The following is a 15,945-nucleotide window of genomic DNA, read 5'->3' on the forward strand; positions in this document are numbered from 1 at the left end:
TTCAGCATCTTAGCTGTAGAGGGCAGTGTCACTGGCCCTCATATGTGGGATCCGAACCGGGGCCCTCTGGCATCCCAAGCCAGTTCTTAACCAATACGCCACTCAGCCAGCCCTACATTAATGTTTATAGCAGCTTTATTTATAATGACCCAAAATTGGAAACAACCCAAATTTTCAACAACTCATGAGTGAGTAAACATATTATGGTATATCCATCTAATAGAACACTCTCATTAAAAAGAAACAAGGTGCTGATATGTTTAGCAACATGGATAAATCTCAGAAGCATTATTCTAAGTAAAAGAAGCCGGACGCCAGAGACTACATACTGTATAATTTCCTACAGCCTTCTGGAAAAGAAAAAAATTATAGGGACAGAGATCAGATCAGTGGTTACCGGGCCCTGGGGTTAAGGTAGGAGTTTGCCTGTAAAGGGGCAGAAGGAATTGGGATTGTGGCAGTCGGGGGGGGGGGGGGTTGTTGGTACAGATATGCAGACATGTTCTATACCCTAATTGTAGTGGAGGCTGCCTACTTTCTATGTTAGTCAGAACTTAAACTGTGTACCTTAAAAGGGTGGATTTTATGTACATAAATTAGACCTCAGTAAACCTGACTTGCAAAAAAAAATGTTAGGAAATATGGGGTAATAATGCAGGTAATGGCACATCCAGTCATGCTGGTTTTTACAAAGGTTCCTATTTGTATGTTTCTCAGCACTGTTTTGAGGTTAAACAATATGCTGGGTCTCTTATCTCTCCCCTCTCAATCCCTTTGTCAGTTGGGTTTAACCACAATCCCTTTGTCAGTTGGGTTTAACCAAAGGTAAACACAGCAGGAGATTGTATCAAGGAAGCAGAGTGAAATCTCTGTGTGTGTTTCATAGGCGCCCTTCCCTGTAGTTTGCTCTTGACTGGCTGTATCCTTTGATGAAAGATGATGCTTCTGCCAGGCAACTTTCTCTATGCAGACCCCTCTGTCTCTGGGTCCCTGTAATCACATTTAACCCTTCAGGATTAGGGATGACTGGCTATTTTTGGTTCAGTGGACTGCACTATCCTTTCTGTTTCCTCTACATGTTGCCCTCATTAAATTCAAATGACTCAATGTGAATATGCCATGTCTTTCCTGCCAGAATCCTGACTGATACAAAGAGCAACATTCAGCTCCTGGTCCCATCACTTTTAAGCTATGAGCACTTAGGCTATCCATTTCACATTGAGCCTTAGTTTTCTCATCTGTTGGGTATGAATAATAATACCTGCTTGGCAAGGTTGCTATGGGAATGCAATAATGCTATCTATACTAACTGAAAAAGTTTTCATTAATATTTTCTCCCTTGCTCATCTCAGTATCTCTCATCTATCTCTAGTTGTTTTTCTATTTCTTCATATGCTCCCATTTCTCCTCTTTTTTTTAAGATACCAGAATGCTTCTGTTCTGTGTAAATGCATCACCTATTTACGTAGGGGTATATAATATGCAGAAGCCTGTATGAATGGCTTAAATGTACCATGGCTATGTTCCTGGAATAAACTGTTGCTATTTCTACTGCTGCAGAACAGTTAAGTCAAACTTTTGAATTAGGTCAACAAAATCCACAAATAGGGTGGAATCTTTGGACTGCCTAAGCAGGGACAGATCTGGAATAAATCAGCCACAGATATCACTTGTCAGCATGCTGAGGGAAGCATTTCAAAAAGGGTAGAAGGTACGTCAAGAATATTGGCTTCTGCTAGCCTTATGATGCATCCGTTAAATCTATATTGAGAGTTTTCCATCATGCGGATTCAAGCTTAACATAATCGTTTTATGGCAGTAATGTCTAAACAAGAGTCCACAATTAGGCTGTATTTTTATCTTGACTTGTGAACTATCGCTGCCAACTGCTCGAATTTCAAGCTTGTTGAGACATATGTTATCCCTGGAAACCCTTCATAAAAACGAAGCATTTTACTGTCCCACCAATTCAAGTGTGCTCTGGTCAATTCCCCATCTAGATCCAAATTAACCATATAATAGTTCCTACACTAGTGAGTAGTATTTTAAATGGCTTTTTAAGCAAAACCAAAAAGAACAAATTTATTTCTATTTGTGCAAAAAAACTTAATATGGTTTGGATCCTCTTTTCTAGCTTTTTAAATAGTGAGACAGAATGAAGTCGTGGGAAAATAACTGGATATGAAATTAAGATCTGTATTTGGAATCTGGCTCTGCCACTGCTTCTAGCTGTGCAATCTCAGCAAGTCACTTAATTTATCTAGCCTCAGTTGCTTTATCTGTCAAATGGGGATCTACTGGTGAATTAAAGGAGCTCACAATGATCAAACATACTGCCTTTAGGATTTAATAACATTATTTTACAATTTGTGTATGTAAGGTTGCAAATATAATTAGTAGGAAATGGGAATGGAGGAAACTTTCAGACAGAGACAGAAATCTTCTGGTTAAAAGGAAATTAAAATACTGCAGGACAAGAGCAAGATAAGAATGATTACGACGTCTGCATTTATAGCCCACTTGTCACAGTTCAGTATTTATAGGTTTGTTAGTGACTGCCTTCCCAGGATAGCAATGTTAATTACGAAGTAGCTGTCAGTTTCACTGACACAGCGTGCTGTTCACCTGACGGAGGCTGAAACTACTCACCATTTCCATAGATAATCATTTCATTTAAGGGTCCGAAATATACACCAATAAATCACTGTGGGTTTCTGATAATAATCTCCCTAAATCTTACTTTGAAATACCCTAATGATTCTTTCTTTAACATTTTATTTCTTTTTTTAACATTTGGTGCATTTTATTTCCCAAATATGATTTGTAAATCTCAGAGCTGGAGTAAAACCTCAGGAAGAGGTGATGGATCTAAGTAAGGGTGAACACAATACTTAATGTATACTTAAATTTTCCAAAGCCCAAACCCCATTGCCACTTAAATGCCACGATCAATGCAATAGATATAATAAATATGAAGAAGAAGAATGAGAGAGAGAGAGAGAGAATGAGAGAGAGAGAGATGAAAGGGAGGTTTGGGGAAATGTTCAGTGGAAAATCTGTAGAAATGATGTAAGAGAAAGGAAAGGCAGGGATTGGAGTAAGGGGTGTATAACTGAGACTATAAAAACTCAGAGAGAAAACTCACCATCAGGACTGAGTTTGGAAGAAACTGTAAGACAGGGCTCTAAAGTTAGAATCTCCTGATTTTTCACAAGGTAAGTTAAATATAAAAGCTGATATTTAGGGTTTTTTCCTTTTAACTATTTTTAAATCTTCACATACTTTTTAAATGTTTTGATTATATCTTGATTTTGTTAAAATTAGAAATTTTGTTTGCGGGGGATCATATTGCCATCTCTAAAATGAGTAGAAAATCTAAGAAGATAATTGTGTAATGAAAACTTAAGGTGGAGCTAATTGTTTGCTCAGACATTTCCTATTTATACATTATTTTTTGCTTTTGTTTTTCATTTCAAAACAAACAGAAAGGGAGCTCAAGATAATGATTTTATATGTATTTTAATAGTATTCATTTTGTTTCCATCAAAGATGTTCAATGTTAAGAAAATTTCTAATGTACAAAAGAGACTTATTTTTAAAAACCTAGGTAGAACAAAAAATATTTTTAATGTGAAAACCTATGTATGAAAGAAAGTTTTTCTCTTATCTTTATTTCTATTGAAATTGGAGCCAAAGAAACATTCCTAAATAAGTCAAATTCTATATTCTTTAAATTTAAAGTATCTTCTGTTTTCCTTCTTATAAAACTCAGGTATGCAAGTATGATATTAATACAGTTTAGAGTAGACTTATATCATGTCTGTTTTTCAGTATTTAGAGTGCTTTTGCTGTTAGATGATTGAATTGGGAGTTACTCTGAAATATACATTTGAGTTCTGTTTAAGAACAAACTTAAATTTTTGTTTCAGGTTTTGTTCTGCGGAAATAGTGTACACTCACTAAATTCAGTTTTAGCAATGCAAACCAATGCTCCTTCAAATTACAATAATATAATCTATAGATTTAGAAATATGATTATTTGTTTCTGAGTTATCCTTCTAGAAATTAATTTTAACAATTGCTTGTGATTATTTTAATCAGCTATAGGATTGATAATATCATATTTAATGGTCTCCTCAAAAACATCAGACACATTTTGTGTTTTCTCTTTACTTTGGTACTGCTCGTCAGCAATCATAGAACTTTTCTAAGGAGAGCTTCCTGTAGATAAGAATCCAAGTCTCCTCTTTGTAAGTAAATTGCGTTATGGCTTCATTCAATAAGTTATTTAAGGTATTTAAGGTTGACATTTGCTTTCTCCCCCTTATTTCTCAGGGTTTTGAGTTTCTTCTTCTATAATGAATCATGGGCAGTAGAGAAGCAGATAAGTTTAGTAGAGTAGGTTTGGGGACCTCGGGGCCATAATTTTAACTTCTTATTCAAATACGTTCAATGATTTGAATATTTGTATAATAAAATTAGATGAATTGAGCATGTCTTAAAGGAACAGAACTCAAAGTAAGCAGTCCCATAATATTGCCCCAACTCTGTCACTGTGTAGCTGTGCCACTTTGGGCATGTCTTAAAAACATGGTAGGGCTCAATAATACTCTGTTACTATTGAAAGAGAAACAAGAACTAGAAGTGCCAGGATACTGCATATCTAAATGACCTGGGGAAGCTCCTATGTCAGCAGTTCCCCCTGTATTAGAGAGTGAACACCCAGTATAAGAGAATCCTAGGGCTGATCTTTAGACATCATCTAATTTAACTTCCTTGCCAAAACTTCATCTTCTGTGATACCTCCCCACCAGACAACTTTTGCTTAGATTCAGGGGTGCCATTGGAGGAACACAAGTTTGGAGTCAGGAAACCAGGCTTTTGATCTCAGTCCTGGCTTTAGCAGCTTTCACTCAGCCTCCTGGGGATGCCTTCTCCACTTAGTAACACTGGAGTCTGTGGTGGTACAAAAAGTGAGCCACAAGTTCTCTCCTAGCCCTAGGCACATCTCTAGCCAGGTCACCTCCCATGTGCCTAAAGATCTCTCTGATTAGAGGCATTTTTAACTGAGTTCTCCTCTCCTCCAAATCATTCTCAGGGTACCTCCCTGCAGCAGTGGATAGCACCACCTGCCAGTAATTGCCTGGTGCCTTGTTTGGTTTGAACTAGCTGTTGCCCATCCTTGCCCCTTCTCCCTTCTCAATGCCCCATCAGCTCAGCCCTCAGCACCGAGCACCTGCTCCCTCCAGGAACAACTCCTCTGCCATGCCTCCCCCTGTTCCCTCCCCTCTTCATCCATTTTATATCTCCCCTTCATTCCCTCTCCTTTGGGCAAGTTCATTGTCTCTGAGCTTCACTCTCTTCATCTACTGAAGATTTAAATTTGATGATTTCTAATGAGCATCCCTTTCCTTTCTAAAATTCTATATTCCTATGACATGTAAGTCTCTAAACATGTGAAAAAATGCACTTTAAAAATGTCATCCAGCCCACCACTGGCAGCTTAGTTGCTGACCCACAAAATCATAGCTTTGGCTCCCCGTGGTCCTCTCCAGGGGCATCCCTGTGGCCCCACAGTGAAGGTCACATTTCCCTTCAAGCTCTGAGTTGTCCATCCACTCCAGGACGCCAAAAGGATTGGAAAGTGATGTCCTCTCTTCCTCTACCTCCTTCACAGCCTGTCGTCCCCTTCCAGTGGCTCCCTTGCCTGAGTAAAGTCTAGTTCCTGTAACAAAGTCCTTAATTCCCATAAAACCTATGGTGGCTCTGCTTTCATGACAGAAACCTGACTATGCTATATTGTCAATATTACAAAAACTAAGTGAAAACCATGATTCTAACAACATAATCCAAGACTTTTTAAAAATTGAAGACAATAAAGATAGCTTATGAACTATAAACCAAAAAATATATTTCATATATAATTATATTAAAATTCAACTAAAAATTATCTTCTGTTGATATAATTACAGCTAGAAGAATAATTGTTTTGCGTATAACCAAGATTTCTTTCCTTTGTTTTCTTCCCATTAGAATATTCTCTTTAATTGTATGCTAATATTTTCATAGAAATATTATGGCTGAAATTAACGATAGTGTATAATATACTGTAACATCAAATGTTAACTCCAGTGAAATTTCCTCTCCCCACTCAACATTACTTTACTATATTTTATTGTACATCACTGTCATAATTCTAGATTTCAAGGACTAATTTTGTTCTTAAAATGAATAAGGGTAAAAAGGGTTGTTTTTTTCCCCCATAACAATAAAAAAGTAGAAATATTTTGAAAAGTTGCCATATTTAGAAGGCAATATCAGGATGATAGCTATTATTTATTGAATAAGTATTTTGTGCCAATCGCTTTACATGTATTATTTCTAATCCTTATACTAAACCTTCACACTAAGTCTTTGCTCCATTTTCCTGATATATTCAACCAGAGAGGCTAAGTACCATGCCTGGTCATACCCAGGTCTCCGTAACTTAAGCGCCAACCAAACTCTTTCTACTAACTCACTTTGTTGTATTAGAAAGTATCCACACACTCCCAGGAGTTAGGAAACCAGGGTTTTAAAGTAACCCAGGTTGCATCAGTTCATCTATTTAAAAAAAATAGTTATAATATTTTCCATATAGATCTAACATGACTAATATGAGGATAGAAGGAGATAGATTAATTTCAGAATAATAAAGTCCTCACAAATGTTAAAAAAAAAAGGTTATTTACAAAAATTGGGATTGAAGGAAATGGAAGCATTCCAGGAAGAGTGCTATTGCAGGAGGAAATTGCTGGCAGAGCAGTGGTCAAGGGGCTTCCATCTCCACCAGGCTGTGAGCAACTGGAGGACAGGAAGAGTGACTATTCACTGTTAACGTCCTTGGTGTACAGTATATACCTAATAAATGCATCCTGTTGTTAACATAAAAATTATACTTTGGGCCTTCATCCACATTTCAGAAAGTATTGTTTCATTGATTAGATTGGCTATTTGAGTGTAATTAAAATGTAAATCGATATTTTATTAAATATTATATATAAGTACAAAGTGGGATAAAGGGTGAAGGAGGTGGTGATACTCCATATTATCCTGAAGCTTATATATATGCCTTATTTAACTGCATTTATCCGACTTTACCCTTTAAAACCTCCTTATAGCACATAAAAATTGCCCAAGTATCAAAAGGCCCAGCAGCATGTCATGTGTAACTCTGCCATAGTTGTAAAGATACATGTTTTTCCCTTTATTAAGCATTAGAATTAAACAACGCTTAACAGAGTTGTATCCAATCATACACAAAATTATCTTCTATTTCTAGGTGACCTAGTTTTATATCAAGAAACTTGTAATAATTCAAGGATCTAAGCAAAATCAATGTTTGATAAGGAGAAATCTTGAACTCTACTGAGACAATTATTAGGGAATATTGATGCATGTCCCTTTCCTTAGAATGAGAATTTATGATGTGAAACATTAATAGACATACCGGGATTCTGGCATGAACTTTATCACCTATTACTGTAGGTATAAAACTGGGGCAAATCACTCTCCTTCTTTAAGCCGAGTTTCCATGTTAATAAAACTGGAATGTTAATATCTGACCTGTTTATGACCACACCAGGCTGCTTCATGCATTCATTCAACACAAAATATGGGCTCTATACAACACATTCTGTTGAGTGCTGAGATACAGTGGTGAACATGACATGGTTCCTACCCTCAAGGAGTTTACAGTGACAACTAAATACTTTCTTAAACATACATACCTGGGCTTCTTTCTTATAGAATAATGGGATCTTCCTTCAAAGTGTCATTGCAGGTTACTTTCTTCTTAAATTTTTGCAAAGAAGATACCAGTATCATGATTGGAAATTCCAAATAGAATAAAAATAGAGATATTTAACAACAAAATTTTAGAATTTTGGAAGGCAATAGTGTCTGAAAAAAGAATGAAAATGGTGCCAAATAGAATAAAATTAGTTAACACATGTATACTAGTAAATTATATTTTTTCCCGATTTGTGGCATTTAGGGAAAGTCATTTTAAAACGCAACTGTCTTCCAAGAAGACCTTATCCATAAACATTTCACTTTATAAGCAATTTGTTTTGGAGATGGAAAAATGTTTTATACTTCCACAAATAGGTTATACTTGAAGGAGCATGAAACTGAGCATCTGAAAATGTTAAGTTGTTCTGGCTCGTCTTCTAACTAGCTTTGTGACTTTGGAAAATTTACTACTGCTGATTAAAGAGCAATGATAAATGGGAAAGAACACATTCCTGATATTTTAATTAAAAAAAACGGGAAATGTTAAATTCATGAGTCTCAATTTGCACCTTCCTTTCAGGATTATACCCAAAACATAAAGCAAAATGCCCATCACACAATTTACTGAAAATAACAAATTTCACAAAGAGAATTTTGAACAAATAGCTACGTACCATGAGTATTGCTCACATGTATTTTTGTGAAGACGATGTAGGCAATGTCCATGTTAGCGATAGACGCTACACATTGTAATTCAATTGTTCTTGGATGAAATCCTCAGTGATTTTAAATTTCTTATTTGAGTTTATAAGGATCCAAAACTAATTCCCCACTTCTAAAGTTCTGAGTGCCACAGCCACACTCGGTTCTTTTGTTTGGGGAGCCAATTTCCCCAAAGCTATGGAATCACAGTGCCAATAAAGAAAAGAACACAAAATCCTTCCTTGCCTGTGCCTTCCAGCCGGCAAGTGTCTCAAGTACCTGGTTGCTTCACTCATCAAAGAAAATGAGAAAAAACGTTAAAGACCCTGTTTAAATGTCACTCATTGAAATATCAAGATTATCATGTCAAACTGTCATGTATCCTCTCGGTGTTTTAGCATAAGTTTTGCAGATTGTCTCTATAAGTGGACGGAAATTCCGTAAGTGGTTGTTGAGTATAATAAGCTTTATATGCCCTGGAAGGGTTTGTCTCCAAAACCCGCCTTCAGCTCCGTAATAATTACGTTTCTACCATGTCATTAACCTTTCCACGTTACTTTATACAGTAGTTTACAAAATGTTTTCATTTTAGAGTTCCCACTGAAAAATGTTTACCTAAGATATAATAATAACAAAAATGATGCTGTGCTTTTACACAGATGCATGTATATCTTCATACATTGTTAGTAAATAAGATTAAATATAAAATTAAATACTTGTATTACTCTTATTGAGCAAACCTAAGCCAAATCCATAATGATGTGTGCTATTGGTAAATTAATCACATAATTTTAAATTAAAATTAATTATTAAAATTTTGTGAATTCATAAATTGAGTTTTTATTAGACAATTTTGACAGTTTATGCATCTTGTTCAAGGTCACCAGGCTAATAAATAGCACAGCAAGAACACTTATGCTTGTCCTTCCACTCAATTCTGAGTTTTTCCTCACCATTACAGAAATAATCTTCTTATGCTGAATAGAGTTTCATTTTTAAGTATTTATTAGTTCATCTAAAGAAGATTTTTGTAGTAGCATTATGTGTAAATTATATGTATGTATGTGAGTATATGTGATATTTGGTAGTGGTTTCAGATATCTGAAAATTCCTATTACCAAAAATTCCTGTTTTTATATCTACTAATTTTTTCTGTACCTACTAAGATTTGTGATTTATTTAAATGATTATTTTCCTTGTGAAAATGTTTAAATGATTATTTTACCTGTGAAAATGTTTAAATGATTATTTTGCCTTGATAGAAAAACTGTTAACTCTATGCAGGGAATAGGAACTCAATCAAATCTTTAAAATTTTCAATATTAATTATGTAATTTTTAAACTTTTAATCTGGTAGTAAGTTAAATATTGTACCATCTTTTTTTTCTCTGAGTTATAACTGCCATTGGAACCTTAGCTCCAACAAATTTTGTTTTGAAAGTGTAGGGAAATGGAGCAAAATGACTTAAACATGACAAAAAAAGTAAAAAAAAAAACCCTGAAAATAGATATACCATATTTCATCCATTCCGATGCACAATTAACATTTCTGAAATTAGAATGAGTCTTACACTTGATAGCATGTCATAATTTAATTGGTAGTGTTTTTTCTTTCTTAAAATACATTTGTAAAATGGGATGTCTTACCAGAAATGGTATCTTACAATTAAAGATTTGGCAGTCCTTTCCTTTCAGCTAGAAAATTCAAAATTAGCACATTTATGTCAAAACCTAGATGCAATCTTATACATAGACTCCACTGATTTTGAGGGACAGCAGAAAGTTTTTCCTAGCTAAATGGTCACCAACTATTGTCATCTCCTACAGTGTCTGCACTTCCAACAGAAAAGAACCATCTTCACCAACAGACTTTTAAAAAGCTAGAAGCAACTTTAGAGATCAGTTGGACCAGCCCCATTTTATTCCGTCTACAGAGGCAAGTTTTGCCTAAAGTCAGACAGTGAAATAGCCACGAAACCAAAGCAGAATCTGCATCTCACATTTCCGCGATCAGGTCTTTCTCGATCTAGTGAACTACACGGACTTTGTGTTAAGCATTGTCTCTTTTAGGCCCTCTTTTAAAATAAAAGAAAAATTTTAGTCACTCTGTTATCTACTGTTCCTAATGCTTTTCTCTATTATGAAAAAGGTCTGAGTGACTATAACTTACCGGCAGGGTAAAAGGTATACTGAAGAGCGTACTCTGTTTTATAGATTTACTTAGAGGCCAAGCCACCTCACCTGTTGCCTAGAAGACCACCATCATTTTCAGAGAAAAAAGATCGTGGGCAGGCACACACGGTGGTTTCATAGTGTCCGAACTAGAGCCCTTTACAACATGTGCTAATTGATGTCAATTAAATGTCTGCTCTGTCAAAGTGTGAAGAGAGCATAAAAAAAAATGAATTACTTTTTAAGTCCTTTATTTTGACTTAATTCCTTTATTTTTAATTTTTATTGTAAATAAGGATGGGTAGAATCAATTTTGAATTATTTCCAACTAAGAAATTAGAGTAAATAAAAATTCCCAGAAGTTATCAATATTCAGCCTTCTTATGAGTGTCTAATGGTTAGATCTAGTACCCATAAGTCAGATGTTCTTCAAGATAAATTTCCTTAATCACCTGAGCACTTTGTTTTTCTTCAATACCAGTCCTCAAAGGCAGATAGTTTAAAAGTGGCACTAGTGTTAAAGTACATTAGATCACATACTGACATTGCTTCTCTTTTTTCTTTTTTAGCTTAATCCTCTCTTACGCTAACACTTCCCCTTATTCCTTTTTTTTTTTTAATTAGATCAGCGATTCTCAATCTTTTTGCCCAACCCACTGAATGGATTTTTTTCACAGTAGTAATGCCTCATTTCAGTGCTAATTCTCAATAATGCAATCATCTTTCTTCATTTTAACAGACTTCTCAGTTAATTCTGGTTTAAATATAATTAAACCCATTACTTTCAGAGCCTTTATTATGTCAATATGCACTGTCACTGTTCTAAAGGAATATAATACAAAATATGTTGTTTCCCGAATTTAAATGATAAAACTTCACATCTCCCCACCTTGCTTCTTCTACCACCACTCCAGCCACAGAATGGAGGATCTCTTCCAGATATAACGAGATCTTAAACATGAAAAGTCTTTTATACAAAGGATAAGTTGTTACACAATATAAGATGTTTATTCAACAGCATTACTTAAAAAGCGAAAGTGCATGCACATAGTAGACCAACTAGCTAAAAATGAAATATACACCAAATCTTTTAAGGCAGGTCTCATGCCCACTGTTTTTTTAAAGTTCCTTATTACCCAAAGGAATATTATTCAAAAATTACTCAATAAAAATTATTGGTGTACTGAAAAAATTGCAAACACATCCACTTTGGTGTGTTCACACAATGAAAATCCTTTGAGTGTTCTTTCTGTGATCTGGAGTGTACATAGGGCTGAGCAGATTTTTAAATCATGGGCTATATTTATCCACTATCAACAAAATAGGGAAATGGAGCTGAACCTAGTCTTTTCCTTCCCTCCCTATAATTTCCTCTGTTTCTAATTTTGTAGCAATCAGTTTCAACTAGTTAATCAAATGTCTTTTGTGTGGCAGGTGCCAGGGTGTTTGTTTTCATTAGTGTACCAAATGCCATATTTAGGAACTTGGCCTTTGGTTAACTGGCTACAAGCATGGCTTTAAACCATTAAATGTGTGTATTTAAACTCAGCATTTATTTTTACATCTCCCTATCCAAATAATCAGGATGTGGTTATCTGTAAGATGATACATTATGACTTTTTTCCTATATACACCCAAGCATAAAAATATAGGCTTCAGACATAATCATCAATATTGTAAACACCCATCATCCTGTGCCATTCATAAGATTGGTAGAGATGAAGAAAAACCTGGTTAGTAAAACGTGCATAAAAATAGTTAAAGGAAATCCACATGGAAAGGCTTATAAAATTGGGCAGTTTCATACTTTGTAAACTGTTTTTAACATGATAAAAAACGAGGAAGAAAAACATCACAATTGTAGTTTATCTTTGATTGAATGGGAGAGCTATTTTATTTTTAAAACAAGAGCGATGCCAGAAATATGAGATAATTTTTAAAATACAGTTATGTCTTTAATATAGCTTCCTTTTTGTTAAGGAAAGTAAGAGACATCAGCAAAATCAGAAGGAAAATATATGATTCAGTAGCTGACGTTCTAAAGGAATAGGCAATACAGTTTTGGGTTGGTATTTTTTTTTTAAGATTTTTATTGGGGAATTGGGGGATGGGAACAGTGCTGGGGAATTGGGGGAAGGGGAACAGGCAAGTTGCTGCCTTTTTGTTCTTCAGTCTAGTTGTGGAGGACGTTGTTTCACTGGCCCAAGTTGGCACCATCATTGCGCTCTTCTCCGGCGAGGAAGATCAGTCGCCGTCTTCTGACGGCCGCTCACTGCGGCTGCTGGCCGCTCACGCTGGCTGCTGGCTACACACGGTAGCCCATGGCAACCCACTGCCACAGGGGCTACAGCCTATGCTGTTGCAGGCGACTCTGGGCAGCCCAGCTGCAGGTTGAGCTGTTGTTCAGCATCTTAGCTGTGGTGGGCAGTGTCACTGGCCCTCATATGTGGGATCCGAACTGGGGCCCTCTGGCATCCCAAGCCAGTTCTTAACCATCGCGCCACTCGGCCGGCCCTGGGTTGGTATTTTTTACCAGATAACATTGCATTCTTTCTCGTTATTTTTCTATTGTCTCAATTTAAAGACTTACGGTTATTGTAATAATCATGACTTATTGAGGTTTTTGGGGTTTGTTCTGTTTTTTGTATTTTTTTTGACATTTACCAAAACACTCAGCTCAAATATCAATTTGTCAGGATTAGAATACAGAGAGGATTCACTGCCCTCTTCCCAAAAGGGTGAAATACAGAGAAGCAGCTAGTGATTAATATTATGTGACAAGATTCCAAAATAGATCAATTGGGGCCATAATAAAGAACTAATTGAGACTGCACTACATGAATATTAAGATTACAGAGAATTATAATCTGCATTACGAAAATTAAGATAATGTAATAGACAATGGTAAAATATTTTATCTCCGCTTTTTTTTACCTCATTGCATCCAAGAGAGAAAGATGGGTCACCAGCAGCTCTACTGGAGCCATCCAAGAAACTTCCACCAGGTTTCTTGGTCTAATCCGGAAATACGGCCTCAATATGTGTCCCCAGTGTTTCCGTCAGTCTGCGAAGGATACAGGCTTCATTAAGTTGGACTAAGTGAACTTCCATGAATGAATCATGCAAGCTATCTACTGCAGAAACAACGTCAGCTCTTTGTACATAAAATAAAGACTTCAATTATGAGTGTTTAAATACATTTTTTTATCTCCCTTTTATGTTTTAGTAATACTACGTGGTTAATACAGATGCTACTCTATTTACATGACACATGTATTTGTCTATATTCTAGCAGATAACATTTATTACTAAAATCTACACTGAGGTTTCACCATCGCAATATGTTTAGAAAGTGCCATACAGAAAACCTTGGGTCACACCAAAGAGAATGTAGTTACTAAAGAAATATTTAGTAATACCTCATATATGCTCTTTCACTTACAAATTATAAACACTATATGAGATTAAAAGATTATACATGAATCAGTTATACCCTCACAAAGCTCTTTTGAAGTGAGAATTACTCCTCACTTCACAAACATGGAAAATAAGGCTCAAGTAAGTTAAATGATACATACCCAATGTCACATTAATACTAATGCAAAAACAAGACACAAAGCCAGTTATTCAGATTCATCCTAGCATCCCTTTCTTTTTGCTCCTAGCATGTTTCCAAATGATCTTTTAAAAAGGTAATAGAAGTTTACTAAGACTTCTCAAAAATTCACAAAAATTCACAAAAGATAGACTGGAGGACTTCTCCATGTCATACTAGAGGACAAAGAAAGGCAAGCCCATTCTGTTGTAACTCAGAGCCTGTAACCTTCCCTCTGTCCGGCAGGGCTTCGCCTCTTACGAGAGGCTGAACTGGCAGCCAACAGGCCCGATACAGATCATAGTTAAGCTTTAATTGGATGTACAGTGGTTTGTAATATAAAAAAAAATGTATAAATGACATCTCCATGGTTACCACAAATGTTAATATTTTGATATATTTCCTTATATATAGGTAAAAATTCAGCCCCTTAATGTTTCCTCCATATTCATATTTACTTCCCACTCTCCCCAGAGGCAATCACAGTCCTAAATCAAGTTGCATTCATTTATACTTCCATTATATGTATAGACTTCAAAATAGAATTCTTTTGTGTATTTTCAATTTATATATATATGGTAGCATGCCATATGTATTTTTCTAAAAATTCTAATTTCCCTCAAAACTGTTTTGTAGAAATCTATTCATGTAAATACATATAGCATTTAGGTCATTTGTTTTAACAGTGAATATATATATGTTTAAGTCATTTGTTTTAAGGCCATGGCATGACTATACATCAATCAATAAATCCATTTCTCTTGAGTAGGGTACTTGGGTTGATTCCAGTTTTTTGCTATTATAAATAATGAGGCTATGAACTTTCAAATGCATGTATCCTTATACACATAGGCCCATTTTTACTTAATTGTGTGTCTATTTTTAGAATTTTATTTGTCAGAGTTATTTAAATTTTCCAAATGCTAATCATTCTTTTTATATATATCTGTTGGAAATATATTCCATTATGTAGTTTGTCTTTTATTTTGTTTATTGTAGCTTATATGGAAGTGTTCAATTTTGATATAATGAAATTTGACAATATTTTCTATAAGGGATATACCTTTTGAATCTTGCTTAAGAAATCCTTACATATCACAAATCATAAAGATATTTTCCTATTGGGACTGTGGTGTTTTTTGACATTTTGAATTTAAATTCTTTTAGACATAGCACTTTCTCTCTGGTTCACCACAGACCTCACCAGGCCTTATTTTCTCATACCTGACCAATTTTATGTGTTTCCCCTTCAGTATATGAGGCTCTAATCCCTAAAGTAGACAGTCAAACAATAAAGTTACACAAACTAGACTTGAGTTTTTCTCAGACTTGGGTTACTTTGAATTAAATTATGATGATAGCTGTATAATACCAATCTATTTTTCCATGGAAATGAAGCCTTGATAGAATTCATTCTAGGAGATTGACAGCTCATATTAACTATCAGTTAAGTTTTGAAAAGGTGCATTGCAGTATATAGAAGCTGAATAGTATGGTTTATCATCTGCCTATAACAAGCTTTATTGGAGTTTTATTTTCTATCTTTATATGCCAAACTCATAAATGTTAACCCTGATGGATGTGACCCTTAGATGCTGGACTGGAGATTGGCAAGTGCACATTGGATCCTGGCTGTAACATTGATGTTGTGGACCTCAGGCAAAGTGCTCTCAGTGGATGCAGCAACAGAGGTAATAAAAACT

At 35.3% G+C, this 15,945-nt stretch overlaps 1 protein-coding gene and 1 pseudogene across 3 annotated transcripts in view; both read left to right on the forward strand.

Moving 5' to 3' along the window:
• The first annotated feature begins 3,032 nt into the window (after window positions 1-3,032).
• Window positions 3,033-15,945, forward strand: part of OSTN (osteocrin) — a 39,459-nt gene continuing 26,546 nt past the window's right edge. For 2 of the 3 annotated variants that reach the window (XM_019626141.1, XM_019626142.1), the window contains exons 1-2: window positions 3,033-3,215; window positions 15,835-15,933. In XM_019626141.1, the coding sequence (XP_019481686.1) occupies window positions 15,835-15,933 (99 nt within the window). In that variant the 5' untranslated portion in view covers window positions 3,033-3,215. Of the gene's footprint in view, window positions 3,216-4,191; window positions 4,251-15,834; window positions 15,934-15,945 lie in introns of all 3 variants that reach the window. The other variant, XM_019626143.1, reaches the window with a different exon arrangement.
• On the forward strand, window positions 13,605-13,746 carry LOC109372720 (40S ribosomal protein S29 pseudogene; annotated as a pseudogene).

Source organism: Hipposideros armiger, unplaced genomic scaffold (assembly GCF_001890085.2).
Source record: "Hipposideros armiger isolate ML-2016 unplaced genomic scaffold, ASM189008v1 scaffold_661, whole genome shotgun sequence".
Lineage (NCBI taxonomy): Eukaryota > Metazoa > Chordata > Mammalia > Chiroptera > Hipposideridae > Hipposideros > Hipposideros armiger.